At 54.4% G+C, this 19,421-nt stretch overlaps 3 protein-coding genes across 4 annotated transcripts; 2 read left to right on the forward strand and 1 right to left on the reverse strand.

Annotated features, from left to right (window-relative positions):
• The first annotated feature begins 90 nt into the window (after positions 1 to 90).
• Positions 91 to 9,445, forward strand: SMCR8 (SMCR8-C9orf72 complex subunit). The gene is made up of 2 exons (XM_071760781.1): positions 91 to 2,524; positions 4,697 to 9,445. Exons 1-2 carry the CDS (start codon positions 186 to 188, stop codon positions 5,148 to 5,150), a joined length of 2,793 nt encoding a protein of 930 aa, XP_071616882.1. The 5' UTR covers positions 91 to 185; the 3' UTR covers positions 5,151 to 9,445.
• SHMT1 (serine hydroxymethyltransferase 1) lies at positions 9,278 to 14,721 on the reverse strand. 2 transcript variants are annotated; one of them, XM_071760782.1, is made up of 12 exons: positions 14,634 to 14,721; positions 13,540 to 13,664; positions 12,838 to 12,983; positions 12,450 to 12,565; positions 12,206 to 12,366; positions 11,960 to 12,041; positions 11,568 to 11,780; positions 11,222 to 11,338; positions 10,796 to 10,918; positions 10,457 to 10,573; positions 10,164 to 10,274; positions 9,278 to 10,039 (listed from the first exon to the last, which is right to left on the reverse strand). In XM_071760782.1, exons 2-12 carry the CDS (start codon positions 13,639 to 13,641, stop codon positions 9,870 to 9,872), a joined length of 1,458 nt encoding a protein of 485 aa, XP_071616883.1. In that variant the 5' UTR covers positions 13,642 to 13,664; positions 14,634 to 14,721; the 3' UTR covers positions 9,278 to 9,869. The 2 variants fall into 2 exon arrangements, with proteins under 2 accessions (XP_071616883.1, XP_071616884.1); XM_071760783.1 differs by lacking the exon at positions 12,838 to 12,983 and having other exon boundaries at positions 14,634 to 14,661.
• A 288-nt stretch (positions 14,722 to 15,009) lies between these two features.
• On the forward strand, positions 15,010 to 18,160 carry LOC139804041 (chemerin-like receptor 1). Its single transcript, XM_071760790.1, has 3 exons — positions 15,010 to 15,156; positions 15,412 to 15,586; positions 16,098 to 18,160. The coding sequence occupies exon 3, from the start codon at positions 16,116 to 16,118 to the stop codon at positions 17,199 to 17,201; it is 1,086 nt and encodes a 361-aa protein (XP_071616891.1). The 5' UTR covers positions 15,010 to 15,156; positions 15,412 to 15,586; positions 16,098 to 16,115; the 3' UTR covers positions 17,202 to 18,160.
• Positions 18,161 to 19,421: the final 1,261 nt, after the last annotated feature.

The raw sequence follows: 19,421 nt of genomic DNA on the forward strand, positions 1-19,421 counted from the left end.
GGGCCCGGCGGAGCCCGGGGGAGAGAAGGTAGCGGTGGCTCCCGGCTATGGCGGAGGCGTGAGGCGGCGGCGGGAGAAGGGGCTGCGGTGGGGCCGGGGCTGCGGCGGGGCCTCCCGCAGGGCCCGGTGGCGGGGGGGAGCGGGGGGGCCTCGGTGCTCCATGTCGGTTCCCTCCTGCGGGAAATATGATCAGCGCCCCTGACGTGGTGGCCTTCACCAGAGAGGAGGAGCTGGAGGATGAGCTTTACAGCCAGCCGCCCCTGCCCGAGGAGTACTCGGTGCCGCTCTTCCCCTTCGCCAGCCCCGGTGCCAACCCCTGGGCCAAGGTCGCCAGCTCCAAGTTCACCCGGGACTTCATCCTCATCTCCGAGTTCTCGGAGCAAGTGGGGCCTCAGCCCCTCCTGACCATCCCCGATGATGCCAAAGTGTCGGGCACTTTCGATCTTAATTATTTTTCCCTTCGGATCATGTCTGTGGATTACCAGGCGTCCTTCGTGGGGCACCCTCCTGGCTCTGCCTACCCCAAGCTGAACTTTGTGGAGGATTCCAAAGTGGTGCTGGGGGACTCGAAGGAAGGGGCCTTTGCCTATGTCCACCACTTGACTCTCTACGACCTGGAAGCCAGGGGCTTCGTGAGGCCCTTCTGCATGGCCTACATCTCTGCTGATGAGCACAAAATCATGCAGCAGTTCCAGGAACTATCTGCTGAGTTTTCCAAAGCATCCGAATGCCTGAAGACAGGGAACAGGAAAGCTTTTGCTAATGAACTGGAAAAGAAACTGAAAGATCTCGACTACACCAGGACTGTCCTGCACAATGAAACCGAGGTACAGAAGAAAGCCAATGACAAAGGGTATTACACAACCCAAGCCATCGAGAAGGCCAACGAGCTGGCCAGCGTGGAGAAGTTGATCATTGAGCACCAAGACCTTCTGAAACAAATCCGGTCGTATCCCTACAGGAAGCTGAAGGAATCTGACTTCCACCCCTATGAGCCAGAGTCAGCGCTGGATCAGGCCAATGCCAGCTGTGACCAGGACCCGACTACCTCCGATCTTGGTGAGCCTGGTGACACTCCCCTCTATGCCCACCTGCCATCCTACACCCCCAAGCTCATCAAAGCAAAATCTGCCAAATGCTTTGACAAGAAACTGAAGACGCTGGAGGAACTCTGCGATATCTATTTTTTCACCCAAACCCTTGACCAGTTGCACCAGATCGAGAGGACTTTCAGAGGTGATGTCTGCTACCTCCTGACAGACCAGATCAGCAGGGCACTCTTAAAGAAACAAAGTGTCACAAACTTCCTCTTTGAGGATGTCCCTTTTCTGGATGAAAAACCACCTGAAAAACAATACCGAGGCTGCCAGGGGCTCAGTCAAGATGCTGTGGATAGCAAGTATTTGGAAGAGTCTCCTGCTCCTAAAGTGGTCATCAGCCTGGGCTCCTACAAGTCCAGCGTGGAGAGCGTGCCCATCAAGATGGAGCAGGAAATCGAGGACTCCCAAGAACCCAAAATGTCCGAGTCTGTCACCTTTGAGCAGCAGGAGAACCTGGACTACCTTGACGCGGATATTAAAGGCAGCATCAGCAGCGGGGAGAGCATCGAGGTTCTGGGGACGGAGAAATCCACATCTGGCTTGACAAAATCAGAGAGCCAGGGCAGCCTGCCCATCAGCCCCAGCCCCCAGGCGGGACGCAGCAAGGTGGGCAGCCGGCGGACGGTCAGCGAGGACAGCATCGAGGTGCTCAGCACCTGTCCCTCCGAGGCCCTCATCCCGGAAGATTTCAAAGCCAGCTACCCAAGTGCCATTAACGAGGAATCTTACGCGGATGACGAAGAGGGGGGCCTTCGTTTCACCCCCAAACTGAGCCCGGATAACGAGCAGGGTGATGTTTCAAACCAGGAAAACTTGGAGCAGGTCGACTCCGCCTGTTGTATCGGGAAGGAGAGTCCCAATTTCCTCGAGCCTCTGCCTGCTCTGGGCCAGAAGCTGGGTGAAGAGGAGGGGGTGGTGAGGATCCCCCCGCAGCCTTACCGGCAGTCTGAGCCGGGACTGCGGGGGGGTTTCCCCTCCCACGATGGCATCTCAGGGGGGCTCCTTCCCTACGAGCTCGACTCACGCTACACGACGGGTGGCCGGGAGGTCAGCAAGAGCAGCCTGGATGAGTGCTCAGACTCCACCAGCTACATCAGCAGCGCTGCCTCCACCTGCTCCGACCGCACCCCTTCTCCTGCTCACCTCGCCCGCCAGGCGAGCGAAAGGCACAAGAAGAAGGCCGGGCAGAACGCGCTGCGCTTCATCCGGCAGTACCCCTTCGCCCACCCCGCCATCTTCTCCCTGCTCAGTGGCAGGACCCTCATCGTGCTGGGGGAAGAGGAAGCCATAGTCAAGAAGCTGGTGACGGCGCTCTCCATCTTCGTGCCCAACTGCGGCGTTGACGCCAAGCCCGTGAAGCACTGGGTCACTTCCCCTCTGCACATCGTGGATTTCCAGAAGTGGAAGCTGATTGGGCTCCAAAGGTAAATGGAGGGTTTGTTTGTTTTATCGTTGACGAGGTGCATGGTAAATAATTTAATCTCCTGGTCTAGTTGAGGATGCCCCTGCTCAATGCATGGGGGTTGGACTAGATGACCTTGAAAGGACCCATCCAACCGAACCATTCCATCATTCTCTGAACTTCAGAGGGGAATGGGAGGGCAGGGAAGGGTTCTGTCTAATTATCTGCACAGCTGCCATGAATTTCTGCTTCTGGGATATGTTTTGAAGGGGAGTGTATTTGTCTGTCTCTTTATTTGAGTGAGAGGCACTTGCTGCCTGGCTCATACAAATTATTTGGCCAGGAGATTTTCTGCTGGTTTAGGTCTTAGCAGGGAGCACAAGTCCCACTGGTTTTCTGGATGGTACAAGTGCTCCTGGAGTCTTCTTGCATGCTCTGCTTTCCCTCATCTCCCTGCTGAGACTCTTCCAACGTTTCTAGCTAGAATTTTGGTTTTTTAAATGGAGGCTTTGACACAGGGAAGGTTTTCCTTTGTGGACCCTGATGAAGAGACAACACGCTGTCAGAAAGTGGAGCGCCAGCACCTTGGGCTGTGTTGGCGAAGGTGTTGTGGGGGATGGCAGAGCCTGCAGAGCTGCTGGGCTCTCTTCAAGGGGTGCAGATGGACAGAGACTTATTTGTAACAAGGGAAAAAGGTTCATGGAGCTGTGTGGGCTGTGGTGTTGGAATTGCAGGTGAGGAGCAAAGGAAACTCCTCAGAATGAGGACCATCGGGAGAGCAAGCACCCCTTCCCCAGCCCTGAAATGGAGCTTCATGGTTTATATTTGCAGAAAATGATTGCTCAGCTCTCGAGGTTTTAGCCCTGCCTTTGTTGCTGGTGTGGAAAGGGTTTTCTTTGTGCCTTGTTGTTGGGGTGTGTTGGGGTGCAGGTGTGACAGGGAATCGGTGAATGGCCATGTCACCAAGGTAGGAAACATGAGTCAGAGTGGGCAGCTTATTGTGCAGAGCTGGAACAGCTCCTGACAGAGTGGTTCTGAGCAGCAGGAAAATCAAAAAGACAGAAATCTGCTCCCTGAGCTGCTGAGTGTTGCATCACGGGGGGTTGGGGATGATGAAATCCTGAGCTGTGAGTTTACCCTCAGTTCTGTGCTGGGTAGGCAGGATGACAGCTCTGCTAACAACTCCTCCCAAACCTTTCTGTCTGTCAGGGAGGTTTTTAAAAGCTCCAAGTGCTTTACTTGGTGCTCAGTGTTTGTTGTTAGATGACATTTTTATAAACAAAAGTCTCTTTTTTTTGTTGTTTTTTTTTTTTTTAAGAACTGCTTGTCACATGTGTCAGTCACTGAAACTCTCCTCTGGAATGTTAATTAAGCGTTGAGTTTAATGTGAATGCTCTCAGAAAACCCTTTGTACTAGTGCTTTGGTAAGGAAATTAGATGCTGAATTAATTATTCCAGTGAGGCTGCTGTGTCCCCCAAGGTCAGACACTGCTTGGGCACAGGGACAGGCTCTGGGCTGGGGGCTGCATCTCAACCCAGAGACTTCAACCACGCAGAACCGAGGAGCAGAAGGTAGAGTTTGCGTAAGCTTGTAATTTGCATTTAAATAACATGAATTTAGGCTTGTCAGATAATTGGATATTGTGAACTTGCTTATGAGGTTGCAGCTGGGTGAAGAATGCCCAGGCTCAGCCAGGGAATATTCTGGTTTAAGGATATTTTAAAGGAAGGGCAGAAGGTTTTGCTGACCGCCTCAGAGCAGCTCCCTTCCAAAGCAGCGACTGGAAGAGCTCTTAGTGAGGAGGGTCTGGTTTGAGCTTCTGGGTCCTTGTTGTCACACCCAGAAGCTGCCAGCTGCTGCAGGATTTGCTGCTGTTCAGCAGAGGTGTCCTATCCCTCCCTCTCCATGTCACTCATGGAGGAGGCCGCCCCGAGGTGCAGTTGTTTATGGAGCAGCACACGGGTAGTACAGATCAGTGCATGTGGGAGTCAGGGGATGGAGGTTTCTTTGGGATCTGTCAGGCTGGAGGGACTATTTTGGTCAGTCCCATGCTAGACTTTGCCTGCCAGTGCTGCTTCTTGCACCAGCTCATGAGCTAGAGGGACAACATACATTCCGCGGGGACACGGGCAGTCTGCTGCTTGTCTGCCTGGTCCCCTACAGCTGCTGTCACCTCTCTCCTTGCTGTTTCAGGATGGTGTCACCTGCCGGGGTGAACGTGCTGCCTGCCCTGAGCCGGTACAGCCGGTATGTCAGCATCCTGGATGCTGACAGCAAGACTCTCCGCTGCCCCCTATACAAAGGCACCGTGGTGGCCAGGCTGGCAGATCACCGCACGCAGATCAAACGAGGGAGCACCTACTATATGCACGTCCAGAGCATCCTCACCCAGCTGTGCTCAAAAGCCTTCCTCTTCACCTTCTGCCATCACTTGCACCTTCCCATCAGCGAAAGGGAACCGGAGGAATCCGTCGTGAACCGCAGGATGAACTTTCTGAAGCTTCAGCTGGGCCTTGCCAATGAAGATATCAAAATTGTCCAGTATTTAGCTGAGCTGCTGAAGCTGCAGTATATTCAGGAACCTGACCAGGGGGTGAACTCTCTGCTCAGATTTGACTACGTCCCCAGCTCTTTGTACAAAATTTAGCCTCATGGGGGGGGGAGGGGGGTGGGCAGGGAGGGGGAGGGTTGTCTGCCTGCATCCTCAGAGCCTGACACAGATCATCCATGCTTGACATCAATGCTGTCTGCTGTAGCTCTCACACGTTGGGAAGGGGCAGGGAAGCTGATGTGTTTGCAGGTGCCTCTGTTCCACAGAAATCGGTGTCTGAGGGACTGGTTTTCCATTATGGTTCTTTGTAGCCAAGAATGTAGATGTTCCATCTTGTCAAACACTGGGCACTTCGTTGTGAAATGTTAGGAGGGGGCACTATTAACTTTTAAAACATAGGATGGCAGTGTCCCAGGGGGATAACGGCATAGAGGGAGAGTTGGGCTGTCTTGGGGATCACTACTGGGGGATGTGCAGCCCCCATGGTAACACAATGCTCTACATGCTTCTGTCAGAGCCCTAAATGCTTGTTGGTCCCTTTCTTGGAGCCAGAGTGGGGAATGTAAAGGCCACAGGAGGTTTTTCAACCCACCAGTGTCTTGCCTGAGTGCCGCTCGGAAGCTCCTTGGCAGGGTGGCAGATTGCAGTTCTCCATCTGTGCACAGCTGGTCCCTTCTGGCATTTTTCTGAGTTTCTTGAAGCTTCCCAGGGAGGGGTTTTCCTTGGGCAGGTGGGAGAGCAGTGGAAGTACATGTGCTCTCCAGGAGGCCTTTTCTGGTTTCTGTCAGCTTGGTGAAAATCTGGAAGGACTCCTGAATGCTGGTGAGCAGCGAGGCGCCCACTGCTGTGAATGTAGAGCACTGTGCCTTGTTAATTTGCCACATCCTATTTGCTGGGTGACCTCTTGAGGAGGGTGTGAGGGAGACCAGGAATTCTCACAGCATGCAAGGTTGATGGTGGGCTTTTAAAGAGCGAGGGGAACTGAACAGAGCTGGAGGGGGGACACCCCCATTTTTAAGTGCTTTCTGTGATGGGGAAATGAGCAGTGCAGTTCATCTGCAGCTATGCTGTGAGACAACATCCTAGGAAGATACTAGTGTTCAGGAGAGATGGGGGATGAATGTGCTGGATTCACATTGTGTCTGTAATAGTTTATCTTATTTTTCTTTTCTTCTTTGTTTTTGTTTGAAGTTGGCTTTTGTGCCATGTGGTAAAGCAGGGTCAGCGTTGCTGCATGCTGCTTCTGGCTGAGCCTCTGTCGTGTCTCGACTACCTCTCCTGGGGTGCTCCTGGACAGGGCAGAACTGCTGCTCTCTGAGCCTGGATGCCAAGAAATTCCTTTTCAAAGCTTCTGTGCCATAAAAGTTGTGCCACTGCTGTGGTGACACTCCCAGATTGTTCCTGTCAGTCCCCAGGCACAGCACGTCCCTCAGCAGTCTGCTTTGGAGAAGCTGCTGCTTGGCCACTGGTCCTGGGCTGCTGTTTGCTCTGCCTGGAGCTGTGTGGCCATAGCAGCTCTCGTGGTAGTTCTAAGTAAGAAAAGCCTTGCTAGGAAAGAGATCCTTGGTTTTATTTCTTGTTATCTCTCTGCTGATTATGAGGTGAGAACAGGCTGATGAGTTTTCTTGGTCCGTTAAAAACCTCCATATATTGCGATGGTATGAGGCAGTGCTGGAGATGAATGTGATGTTCTTTCCATGCCTGTGGTGGTTTCTATGAACAAACTGGGGTTAGACCCCCCCACTGAAACTCACTGTGAGAATCACACTGCTCCAAAACCCATGTCCTGAAGGCAGGGAGGCTCTGTGGGGAGGCTGTCACCTGGCACCAGCATCCACCCTTCAGTGCTGCTGCCACTTCCTGCCTGGAAAGGGCTCTTGGGGGTACAAACAGGACAGAAGGGCTCTTTTAGAAGTTAGTGTTGCTTCTGGTAGCTGATGTTGAGGCTCAACCCAAGAAGTTGAGCTTGTGGTACTTCTCCAGAGGGATTGCCAAGGTCAGGGGTTGCTTGTGGTGGTGTTTTTAGGTCATGCTTGGGAAGTAGCGTGGCATCACCTTCGCTGGGGGGGGGAGCTGTGTGCCTGTGCACCTCAAAACCCTGTTTGAAGGCCTTTTCCTTCCCTAAGCTCTCCTGACCTCCTACCGCATGTGAGCTGGGCCTGATGGTGGAAGGCTTCCATGTCCTTAGAAAACATTTGCTTTTTCAAGTGACTCGAGGTGTGCCCATGTTGATCTGTCTGCACCCCAACAGCTCCCATTCTAATGCTGAGGTGAAACTCCCCAGGGGAAGAGGCATCGTGGTGATGAGTAATGCAGGTGACACCGGGCAGAGCAAAGCTCCTCACTTCCTGCAGCTCTGGAGAAATGCCCTCGAGTGGCAGCTTTTTTGCTGCTGGAAACCAACATGATGCTGTTAAGGTTTGAGGAGGGGAAGGATGCAGTTTCTTCCCACTGACTCATGTCTTCCTCCAGGCTCATGGCACAGGGCAATGGATTGGGATTGATTGTTAGTGCTGATTGATCTCACAGTGGTCCCTACCAGTGGCACTTGGCTGCGCTCATAAATGGATAAATAACTCTCTTCTTGTTGCTCCCTCTGTCATACCTGTAGTATCTGATTTTCAAGGCCTCGTCGAGCAATACTTGCACTACCACCTGTCTGACCTGCTTTATCTCTCTGTCACAAAGCAGCTCTGGTTGGGGGGGGATGCCCTGGGGGCTTTGCTGGGACCATTGCACATTTCCAAGCAGGAGCTCTGTGTTATCTGCAACTCGTATGGGAGTTGTGGGGAAACACACCTTGGAATACTTGTCCTAAAGCTGGCTCACAGCAGGGTCACCTGGTAGCTTGGCCAACAGGGAAAAGGGAGGTACGTTGGGTATCTCCTAACTGCTGGTGGCGTCTGTAGCAGCAGCAGCAATGGGTTGGAGGCCAAATGCAGCAGGGTGTTCGGGAGCCGAGTTCCTCTTTGCTCAGTAATGTCTCTGTCTGACCTTCTGCTCTTGTACAGCAAAGATCCCTATACCGGCACTTTAAGACTTTTTCCTCATCTTCACTGTGTTACCTCACCAGTTTCTGATATTCCCAGGCTCAGAACAAGTTACAGTCTCCACATAGCAGAACCTGGGCCCGTGCGTGCCGGTCAGCGTGCACGCAGGGCAGGTTCCTCGCAGCCGCGGTGCAATACTCACCCGCCCTGGCAGCCAGCGGTGCCCCCTTCCCTGAGCCCTGCCAGCATGCTCCTGTCCCACTGGATCTTCTCTGCCCTTTCTCTGCTGGCTGTCAGAATTTTCTGATGGAGAATCCACCACCGCGAAGGTCTCCCCTGGTGTCTGCTGCCTGGCCGGGAGGGCAGGGCTCCATGTTCTTACTCCTCTGCTTTGGGAGAGGAGCTGCCAGCCCTGCTCTGCGCTACACGATTCAGCCATAGGAGTGGGCAATACAAACCCTACACAGGTTTCATTTCTCAGAGAACAGTGCTCAGATTTACTGTCACCTGGTAGCAATCACTTTGTAAGCAGCTCCAAAGCTGCCTTGCCTTGACTAGGGGAGTACTGCCTCTACTCTAGCAATATCCACCATTCGGGGAAGGGGTGGAAGCACTGAGAGGTGATGGCTCCATCCCTCCCAGCATGTTTTTTGGTTTTCATTGAGCATGGGGGGGGGTCCCAAGCCCATGGTTGAAGGGTGGGTGACAGCCCACACTGTGGATTCAGCATCTCGGAGATCTGGGCAGGACCCGGGGCTCTTAGCAGCGCTCTGCAAAGGCTCAATGGTGCCTCGGGAGAATCAGCGAGGTGCAGGAGCCTGCCTGCTCCATGCCGTGCCCTGGCAGCACAGCGACTGTACCCCAAAAACATCAGGGTCACCAACCCACCAGTCCCCCAGTGGCATTTTAATAACTGGAAGGCAGAAACAGGGTATCCGGTCCCACTGGCCACCTCACTCCTAGCACAGGGATGGGGCTGGGCTGGGAGCTGCCTCCCAGGGCTGTCAGGAGGTGGTGGTGAGGAATTCTCATCTTATTTTAAAGCACTGTATCCTACACCTGCATGTTGAGTTCTGTGTGTGTGCGTGTGCCCGTGCGTGCCGAATGCTTGCGTCGTAGTTAGAGCGAGTGTGACCGGGAGAAATCCAAGAAGCATGTCTTAGTGTCGTGCTGTGTTACTGCACAAGAGTTTAACAGATGTTAACGCCAAATGACTAGTCTGAGAAATGTACTTTTAAAAAAAAAAAAAAAAATTATTTATTTGGGTTCAGATATTTTTGAAATACAAAAAAAAAAAAAAAAAAAAAAATTGGTTGTATTTTTTAAAGCTTATAATTCTTGTCATACATTGTGGTTAAATTCTTAATTTTACCGTGCTTATTAAAAAATGGTTCTACCTAAGTGTTGTGCTCAGAGGGTCTGAGAAGATGCCAGAGATGCTGTCTCGGATGGGATGATGATCCCAGGAGGGCTGTTTTCTGGGGTGTTGGTCCCTGCTCATGCTGTGGGAAGGGGCTTAAACCTCATCTGTTATTCCCACAGACAGAGAGAGCAGGATGGAACCTTGTTGTGAGGGCTGCCTGGTGTTCCTTCCAGCTGGAACACTGAATGGTGAAGGAGTTGGTTCCCCTGCAGAGAGGCTGTGCTCAGAGGGGTCCTGTACCCCAAAAGGGAGGGGAGAAGGGGGTAAGAGCCAAACAAGGCACTGCTGCTGCACTGTTTCCAGTGCCAGTAGGGAGGTGCTGGGAGAAGGCACTGGGGCGTTGGTCTGGGAGCTTGCTGCTGTCCTGTGCACTCCCCTGGCTCAGGGTGCAGGGGTTTCCCTTTACAGGACTGGCAGCCCTGGAAGCGGGAAGGTTGCTGCAAAAGCTTCCACCTCTTCCTTCAGCGCCTTCAGCTCCCCCTGGTATTTCTCCTCCTTGAGTTTGTCCTTGAATTCCTTCAGCGTGGCCTTGGGGCTCATGTCCTTCTGGACACGCAGCGTCAGCTCGATCCCTGCCGGGATGGGAGACGTGTGGGTCAGCCCTGTGGCTGCAACACCCATGTGAGGAGCTGCCCTGGCCCCAGGACTGCTGCTGGAGCCGAGACTTGAACCCCAGATGCACCCTCCTGGCCTCACCTCTGTGGATGTACTGAGCCACCTGGTGGAAATCATCCTGCCGGAACCCGCGGGAGGTGAGAGCCGGTGTCCCGAACCGCAGCCCGCTGGGGCGCAGGGCGCTGATGTCACCTGCACCAGAACAAAGTCAGACGTGACCAAATCTGGTACCGAAACCACCACCATGTGCAAGTTTTCAGCCCAGTTCCCAGGGTGGACTGGGAAGCTCTGGGATCCGTGGGAAGCTCTGCAGAGGCCATGGCAGGTCCCCAGCGTGCAGGGCAGGACGTGGCAGGGCTGGTGGGATCCCTCACCAGGACAGGTGTTCTTGTTGCAGGCGATGGAGCAGAGCTCCAGCACTCGCTCAGCACGGCCACCATCTGTCCCTCTGCTACGCAGGTCCAGGAGGAGCAGGTGGTTGTCGGAGCCCCCTGAGAAGAGAAGAGTTTGGTGGGAGATGTGGGATTGGGACAAGCGCTGCTCCCACACCAGACAAAAAGGGCTTAGGAGTGCACCGGGGCCTGGCGCTGGTTTGGGGGTAGAAGGTAAGGGAATGGGGGCTGCTTCCAAACAGTTTTGTGGATGTTCTGAGGAACTGTGACAGCAGAACCCTGGACCCCCAGACTCATCCCAACACCAAGATGTGTCCTCACCAGTGACGATGTCGTAGCCCAGCTCCATCAGCACCGTCGAGAGTGCCCTGCAGTTGGCCACCACCTGCAGCTGGTAGGCCCTGAACTCGGGTGTCATGGCCTGCTGCAGAGCCACGGCGATCCCTGGGGAGGAAAGCAGGCAGGGTGAGCTGGTGGGCACTGCCAGCAGAAGGTATTCTGGAAGCTGAGCAAACTGATGGACAATCCCTTCCCCTAACTGGGCTGGTGGCATTGCCATGAGCCAAAAAAAAAGATGTGACAAGCCTGGTCACTCCTTGGACAAGGCTGGGTCAAGCCAGCTGCTCTGTGCTGCAGGATCTCCAGGATGCAAGCCCCCCAGGCTGCAGCCCCTTCCATCACTGCTGGGTGTCCCAACCCAGCCTGGATGTTGCCAACCCAGAGCTAGGGACCAGCCCAGCTGTGTACCTGCAATGGCATGGTTGTGTGGGCCTCCCTGCAGCCCGGGGAAGACCGCCTGGTTGATGAGGCTCTCCAGGTTGTAGAGTGTTTCCTTGCCCGTCTTGGGGTCCACACTGCGGGTGCCTGTGGAGGAAGGGCAGGATTGCTCATGAGGCAGCTCAGCTTCCCTTCTCCCACCCCTGGCCACTCAGGGATTGTGGTTGTTCCTCTTCAAATCTGGGCTACAGTTGGCCCTGGGAAGCTCCTCAGATGCTTCCAGGAAGCCCTGGACCTTCCTGCCTACCCATCAGGAAGGAGTTTTTAACTTGCAGCCCTTCCACGTGGGAGCGTGTGTTCCTCCCGGATCAGGCACCTTTGCGGTAGAAGATCATGCCAGCCCTGCAGCCCCTCAAGGTCTTGTGGGTGGTGGTGGAGACAACGTCGCAGTGGTCAAAGGGGGAGGGCACCACCCCAGCAGCCACCAGCCCGCTGATGTGGGCCATGTCAGCCATCAGGTAGGCACCGTTGTCGTCGGCGATCTTCCGCATGCGGGCGTAGTCCAGGTTGCGCGAGTAGCAGCTGACACCTGCAGGGAGGTGGCACACGGGAGGGATGGGGGCAGACGGTTGAGGATCCTGCTGGTGAGGATGTGTTCTGGTCCTGAAGCTGTAGCCTCCATGGGCTTTCACGGGCGCTGCTGATTTCAGGGAGCCACCCCCACCCAGGGTGGGTCACCAGGGAGGTGTGTGAGGGATTGAGCCTCACCTGCTATGATCAGCTTGGGGTGGAAGAGGCGGGCGTTCTCCTCCAGCCGGTCGTAGTCAATGTAACCAGTCTTGGGGTTGACCTGGGGAGGGAAGAGAATGGCTCAGCTCCTGAGGAAGAGAAGGGTTCACCTTGGCATGGGTGAAGATCAGCTGCAGCGCTGTCTTGCAGGAGAGGGTGCTGTGAGCTGGACACTGGTACTGATGAGGACCATATCCTGGCTCTGGCTGGATCAGCTCTCTGTACCTTGTAGGGCATGGACTCAAAGAAGACAGAGGTGGCAGAGATCTTCTTCTTGTCTGTCATGAACCCATGGGTGAGGTGGCCCCCATCAGGCAGGTCCAGCCCCATGATCCTGCCGTGGGGCTCCACCAGGGCCGTGTACACAGCAAAGTTTGCGGGTGACCCTGCAGCAAGAGCACACCAGGCTGGTTATAGGTGCTGGGGTGTGCTGGTGCAGCCAGCGTGGCTCTCCTGAGCACCCCATTACCTGAGTAGGGCTGGACATTGACACCCCACTTCTGGGGGTCAAGCTGGTAGGCCTGCAGGGCTCGCTTCTGGCACAGCCTCTCCAGCTCATCTACAAACTCTGTCCCACCGTAGTACCTGCCAGTAAAGGATGGGACAGGGGTTAAACCAAACCCTGTGATCAAGCTCTGGAAAACCCGATGATGCCACCAAGACACCAGCTGCAGCAGATGTGACCCTGCTGAGATCCTCCCATGTGTGGCCAAGGACAGAAGCTGAGATGGTCAGATCCCACCCTGGAGGAGCTTCAGGATGTTGCTTTCTCTCCAGAGGTGAGATTTGGCAGTGTGGGTGGTTCCTCCCCTCCCTGCAAGGGTTTGGTTGGGTGGGACTCTGCCCCAGCCCTGTACCTCTGCCCTGGGTAGCCCTCAGAGTATTTGTTGTTCAGGCAGGATCCCAGGGCCTCCAGGACTGCTCGGCTTGCAAAGTTCTCTGAGGCGATTAACTCCAACCCCAGCTGCTGCCGCTGCTTCTCCTTCTTGATGATGCTGTGCACCTTTGGGGGGAGGGGGAGAGAAACACCTTCACCCGTGCTGGCTCTGCATGCACATGTGGATGCTTCATCACAGGGGGTGCATCCTCTTAGGGAACAGGGCATGGAGAGGGGTCTGGAAAGGTGCTGGAGAAGGGAGGAGAGATGTCTTGTCCAGCTCACCCCAAACAGCTCATATGTCCAGTCACAGGCTATGTTTTGGGTTTCTACCTGTCAGGAAGCTGCCAAATAATTCAGCTGTCATTTGGGCTAGGGAATCAAGGGCAACTGCCATGTGGCCTGGTGGGCTGGCTGCTCTGGTGTGGACACTAGAGCTCCAGGGAAAGGGGGACAAGCAGTAGATGCAAAGTTCTGATTGTGTTATGGGCACAAGAATGTCCCTCCTCTCCACCTCTTGCTGCAGGCATAGAAGGCATGGAGCATGGATGGGTCCCACCAGCTCAGTTTTGGATAATTTTCCTGTCACATCCCTCCCTGGCTTGAGGAGATCAACATGCCCACAGCTGCCCAGGGGATGAAGGAAGTGGTTGCTGGGCAAGGGCCAGGATGGGGCTCTCACCTCTGGATCATTGGTCTCGAGTGGCTCCATTACCATCCTGTTATGTGAGGTCCAGAGCTCGGTGCTGGGGAGGCTCCCGATGCCCTGCATTGAGTTGGCCATCCTCCTGCTGTGCCTGAGGTCACCTGCCAGCAGAGAGGGGAATCTGTGGGTCAGGCTGGGCTGGCAGTGGGGCTGGGGGCCTCTGTGCTGTATCCCTGCCTGCCTGCTCCCACCCCACGTCTTCCCTGGAAACAGAGGGACCAGCCATGGGCTGGGATCTGTTGGGTGAGGAAAACACAGACATTATATCACCTCTCAGCTACCTTCCCTTGTGTTTGGCCACAAGGGCATAACCCCAGTGGGTCAGAATCTGGCCCCAGAACCTAACCAAAGCAAGCACAGCTGGTGAAGCTGGGCCAAAAGCAGCAGCAGCTCTGCCTCAGCTTGACTCCTCAGCACAGTGATGCCCCGGACCTGGCTGCAGTCCTCCTGCCCCATTGTTTGACAGCTCTGGTGTTAGAATGCAGAGCACAAGCTCATGGGCAGGGGTGACAGCCCAAATTCTGCCTTGGCTGAAACAATAGATCTTTATACTCATTAACCCCCCAAGGCCAGTGAAGGGCCGTGAGCAGGTTATTAAGCAATCGCACTGAGTTTGCTTGTGCCAGGCTGCTTAAATCCATTTGGCACGGGCTGTGGCACACTGCCCTTGTCCTGCTGCTCTCCCCAAGGGAGGGAATCCCTGCTGTCTGAAAATCTGGGACAGCCAAACGGTCTGCGAGGGGAGGGGCAGGATGCAACGCTCCAGCTTTGAGTGGGATGGGTGGGTCTGGTGTCTCCCTTCAGCACAATCTGCAGCGGTACTCGCATCCAGTGCAGAAGGCTCGGAGGGGAGAGATCTCCCCGCTCCCCACCCAGATCCCCAGTTACACCCTCGTGGTGGGACACCAGTCCGGCCCTGGCAGTGCACCTGCTGCATGGGGCACCCCAGCCCTCAGGCTCAGCACCTCCCGTGTCTCAGCTCCACCACCCTCCGCATCCCCGAGGGGCTCCCACCGCTGCACACTCCCTGTACGCCCCGGTTCCTGTCCCGGTGCCCGCTCGGTCCCTACCCGCCCGCTGATCCCGCTCCTGATCCCGGTCCCAATCCCGATTCCGCTTCGCCACGCGGGAGCCCGCTCGCCTACCATAGGCCGCCTGGACACGCCCCCTCCGCCCATCGCCCAATCAGCGCCTCGCTCCGCCCGGGGAAACCGGTGGCGGGGAACAGGCTCGGGAAGCGCCTAAACCAATCAGCGCCGGGATCTTCCGCCTCCCCGCCTCCCATTGGCCCGTGCCGGGGCGGGGCCGGTGGCGCTGCAGCATTTGGAGGCCGGGGCGGGGGTGACCTTGGCCGGGGTGGGTGGGGGTTTCGCTGCTGTCACCGCCCTGCTGCCACCCCCTCCCAGGTCACCCTCCTTGTCACCTCCCTCCCGGCACACCCCTCCACCCCGCCTCGCCGTCACCCTGCGGCCCCGGCTCCTCCTGCCGTGCACCCCCGGGGCTCTCTCCCAGCCCCAGGATGTTCCCAGCGCCCCGGGGTGCCCCTCGCCTCCCCCGAGGACAGGAGTGCCCCGCCATCCCGCACCGGGCAAGGTCCCCAAAAAGCCTAGGTCCTAAAGCCATGTCCCCAAGAGAGCGGGCGTGCCAGGGTCACAGCACCAGGGGAGTGGTGTCTGCCCTGTCGCCCCCCTCGGCGGAGGGCGCCCACTCGAGGGGTGGGAGGTGCAGGTGGGAGAGGGTCCCTGTGTTCCCTGTGCTTTGCATCCGAGCCTGCAGGTGGGCTTGGCACACCAGCCCCAGGAGCTTGTGGCTATCCGGGACTGCAGGGGTTAAATCAATGCCCCACAGACTGAGGAACAAGAGGAGGGAATAAAGGAACCTGCGGTATTCCTCGTGGTCCCGATCCATGGGAAAATGGGGCGAGGCAGTGTGAGTCAGTCTCTGGAGAGGAGCAGCATTGCAAAGGGGACTCAGCCAGGAGGCAAGACCCGTGGTGGGAGAACCATAGCAGCCAAGGAGTGTGGTGAGTCCAGCTGGGAGCTGCCAAGGTGTTGGGCGAGCAGGAGGGGCAAGGGGGACCACCAGGAGGGTGGCTTGTGGGTGACAGGCTGATGGTGACACCAGAACATACCATGGGTACCATTCTGCTATTAAAGTGGTAGGTCCAGTGGAAGGAATAGTCTTTCAAGTTAATCTTTTCTCATTCTGAGTGGGTTTTGCTGTCATAATTTGTCAATGGGCATCAGCAGGGCACAAGTCACAGTGAAGGATTTGGTTTTCCATGGCCTGTGTCAGATTGCTGTTGTAGGTAGGTGGTGGAGGTGTTGCTGTGACAGTGCCAACACTGACAGCAAAACCTGGGTGGCTTTCTCTGGTTGTGGTCATTTCTGTGCCACGCAGATGCTACAGAGAAGGATTTTATCTATGAAGGTGTAGAATCTGGTTTCACGTATACATTTTTTGTAGCAAAGCTGTTCACCTCCCTTGAGCTGTAGGAGCAGCAGGTAACAGGGTGTGTGCTGTTACGATTTCAGGACACGGGCTGGCTGGTGATGGAGAGCATCTCTTCTTCCTCTTCCCTCTTCTCTGCCAGTTCCCCCACTGTGCCACCTGAGAACACCACTGCCCATGACGACTCCTCCAGCCTCCAGAAGAGCATGCACATCCTCTCCATGGTGGTGTATGGCATCGCCTGTCTGCTGGGGGTGACGGGGAACGGCCTCGTCATCTGGATCGCGGGCTTCAAGATGAAGAAAACCGTGAACTCCGTCTGGTTTCTCAACCTGGCCATTGCTGACTTCATCTTCACCTTTTTCCTGCCCCTCAGCATCGCCTACACCGCCCTGGGCTTCCACTGGCCGTTTGGGAAGCTCCTCTGCAAGCTGAACAGCACCATCGCCTTCCTCAACATGTTTGCCAGCGTCTTCCTCCTGACAGTCATCAGCGTGGACCGCTGCGTTTCCGTCGCCTTTCCCATCTGGTCTCACAACCACAGGAGTCCGGAGCTGGCGGGCAAGATCGCACTGGGGACGTGGATCCTGGCTCTCTTCCTCAGCTCTCCGTATCTCGTCTTTCGGGACACTGTGGTCAGCTCCAGGAACATCACCAGCTGCTATAATAATTTTGCCCTCTCCGATGACTACACGTCCGAGGCCACACGGAGGCTGTGGAGGATGCGGCATAAAGCGATGATCGTAACGCGATTCTTGTGTGGGTTCCTCATCCCTTTCACAGTGATTGTCATCTGCTACATCATTGTTGCTGTCAAGCTGAAAAGAAGGCAGCTGGCCAGCTCTGCGAAGACATACAGAATTATCATTGCTGTCACAATCTCATTTTTCCTCTGTTATTTCCCCTACCATGTCTTCTCCTTGCTGGAAATATCCAAAAACTCCTCCAGTCATGAGGTGAAAATGGCACTTTACATAGGGATCCCTGTGGTTTCCAGCCTTGCTTTCTTCAACAGCTGCATCAACCCCATCCTGTATGTCTTTGTGGGGCCAGATTTCAAGGAGAAGTTTCGCCAGTCCATCCTGTCAACCTTTGAAGGGGCCTTCAGTGAGGAGTCGTTCCTGGGCAGCCTGAGCAGCAGGAGAAAGTCCAGGTGTGCTTCAGAAGTCGAGGTCCCAAGGGACTGAGCGAGTGCTGGGGTGTGTGTGTGTGTGTAGCAGTTCTTTTCCCTGCAATTTCTCCTTGTTTCAGAGCTGCAGTTGCAGGACTGGGGGCTGCAAAGGGCTGTGCATGCAAACAAAGAGTGATTTGAAGTTTTGGAGGTATCTCAAACCTTCTATGACTTCATATATTGTGGAAATCAAACAACTATCTAGAGCTGAGCTACAGCTCAGTGGGAAAGTCAAAGGACGTTTTGCTCCTTGTGCCACTTCCTTCCCTGTTCCTTTTCCACTCCCTATGGTCCATCATACCTGGCAATCTGGGTGAAGTCTTTGGGGACAAGTCCTGTTTGCATTTCCATTGGATTAACCTGCCTGCAGTGCATTTGCACATGGCGAGCCAAGGGAACAGTTTGTTTCTTGCCCTTGCCAGACTTTCCTGGTAGCTGAACTCTGCTGGAGTTCCACCAGGGGGCAAAGATTTACGGTGGTGCCAGAGTTAAGAGGGCTGCACTGGCATTTTGGTGTCCAGAGAGGAGAAGGGAGGGGGAAGCTATTCCACAAGTAAAGAAAATACAAAGACCCTTTCCCGTGTACCATTCCAGTCTGGCGCATGGGCTCCTAAAGTTTAAGGAGACGATAATAATAATAAAAAAAAAAATTAATTGAATGTGCAGTGGGATCTATCTGGAGGCCTTCTCAAAAATGTTTCTCTTGAAAAAGGGGATTAAGTCAAATGGCTGTATGCATTTTGTAGGGAGTAGCTGGTGAGACACTCATCTTTTCTCTCTCCCCAGATGTGTGGAAAGATGAGTTATTAGTTGTGCTCCAGTTACTCAGGGTTGATGTACAGCGTAAATATTTCTGAGAAGTTGTTGTCTGTGTGAGTGTGTTTGACACATTTCTGGTCCTTAAATAGCACAGTTCTGACATTTGGTACTGTTGGTGAATGAATCTTAAGCCTCATTAAACAGATGTAAAACATACCAAGCCTGCTGTGTTGCCTGTGTGATAAAACACAAGTTGATCCAACTTGACTCAATATGCTCCTCTTTGGTACTAAAGCAACTAGATACAAAGATTAAATACTCAGAATTTAGAAATGACTGGCATGAGCAGCAGCTCTCATGACTGAAGCAGGCAGGATGCAACCTGGGTGTGAGGAGTTGCCTGGGACACTCTGTCCACGTGGATGTGGTTCCCAGCCCACAGTTCAGCCTTCCTGGTGGGTTTCAGACCTTTTGGTAGGATTGAAAATGACTGGTTTGGAGAAGAAGGATGAGATAGTGTGGCTGAACCCCCCTTTGGTCAAGTTTTGTATTTGCAGACTGCTCAGGATGAAGATGGTGAGACTTTTCTTCCCAGGACTGATCAACCTCTGAACCTCTTTGATTTTCCTAAGCAGAAAATGTTGGTCATGTAAAAGGGAATGGCAGCATTGAGGCACTCTCTTTCCCAGCCCATCCCAGGCAGCTACACAAGCTGGTGACTGTCTCCTGGCCTGCCCAATCTGCCATTTGTCTCATTCCTTCTGCCAGAAAGCTGCCTCGGAGCCTCACTGCTCCAACAGCTGGAAAAATCTTTGGCTCCCAGCCTGAATGCACAAATTTACACGTGCCTCCCTTGCCTGCATGGATGACATGACTGAGCGAGAGCTGTCACTTGAACATGTTAGGGATTCATTATGGGTCTGCTGGGCCATGCAATATTAAATGAAGGTCGTGATCCTACAGGCATGCATGTACTTAACCTCAAATTCATCCCTAAACCCTATGAGAACAGGGGATTTAACAAGACCATCCATATGTCAAGCATGAGTGGAGAGATTTACCCTTTGCCACAAATTGCTGCCTGCCATCCAGATAAAACTGCACCGTTTGCTATGCAGCATGCAATTCCGAGGCTATTTACTTGCTCCTGGTGGTAAATTACACCATTGATTGCAGTGTCAAGGTTGTGCAGACCAGCATTTGCTCTTTCTGGTTTTCCTTATCTGTTTGCAGAGCCCACGTAATTCCTTGTGACAAGAGCCTCTGAGAGCACTGGACTGAGGCCTTGGGCTTCTGTCGTGCCTCTCCTCACACCAACACCCTGGGAAGTCAGGACTTGATGTATTGACTGATTTGTAGTAGGAAGGAAAGCAATTTTCTGGGTCATTTGGACATCCAAGGTGGGTACACGGTTGCCACGGGACAATATGATTTAAATGAAGCAAAGTGTCACGGTGATCTAAGGATTTATTACTAG

Source organism: Heliangelus exortis, chromosome 17 (genome assembly GCF_036169615.1).
Source record: "Heliangelus exortis chromosome 17, bHelExo1.hap1, whole genome shotgun sequence".
NCBI classification, from domain to species: domain Eukaryota; kingdom Metazoa; phylum Chordata; class Aves; order Apodiformes; family Trochilidae; genus Heliangelus; species Heliangelus exortis.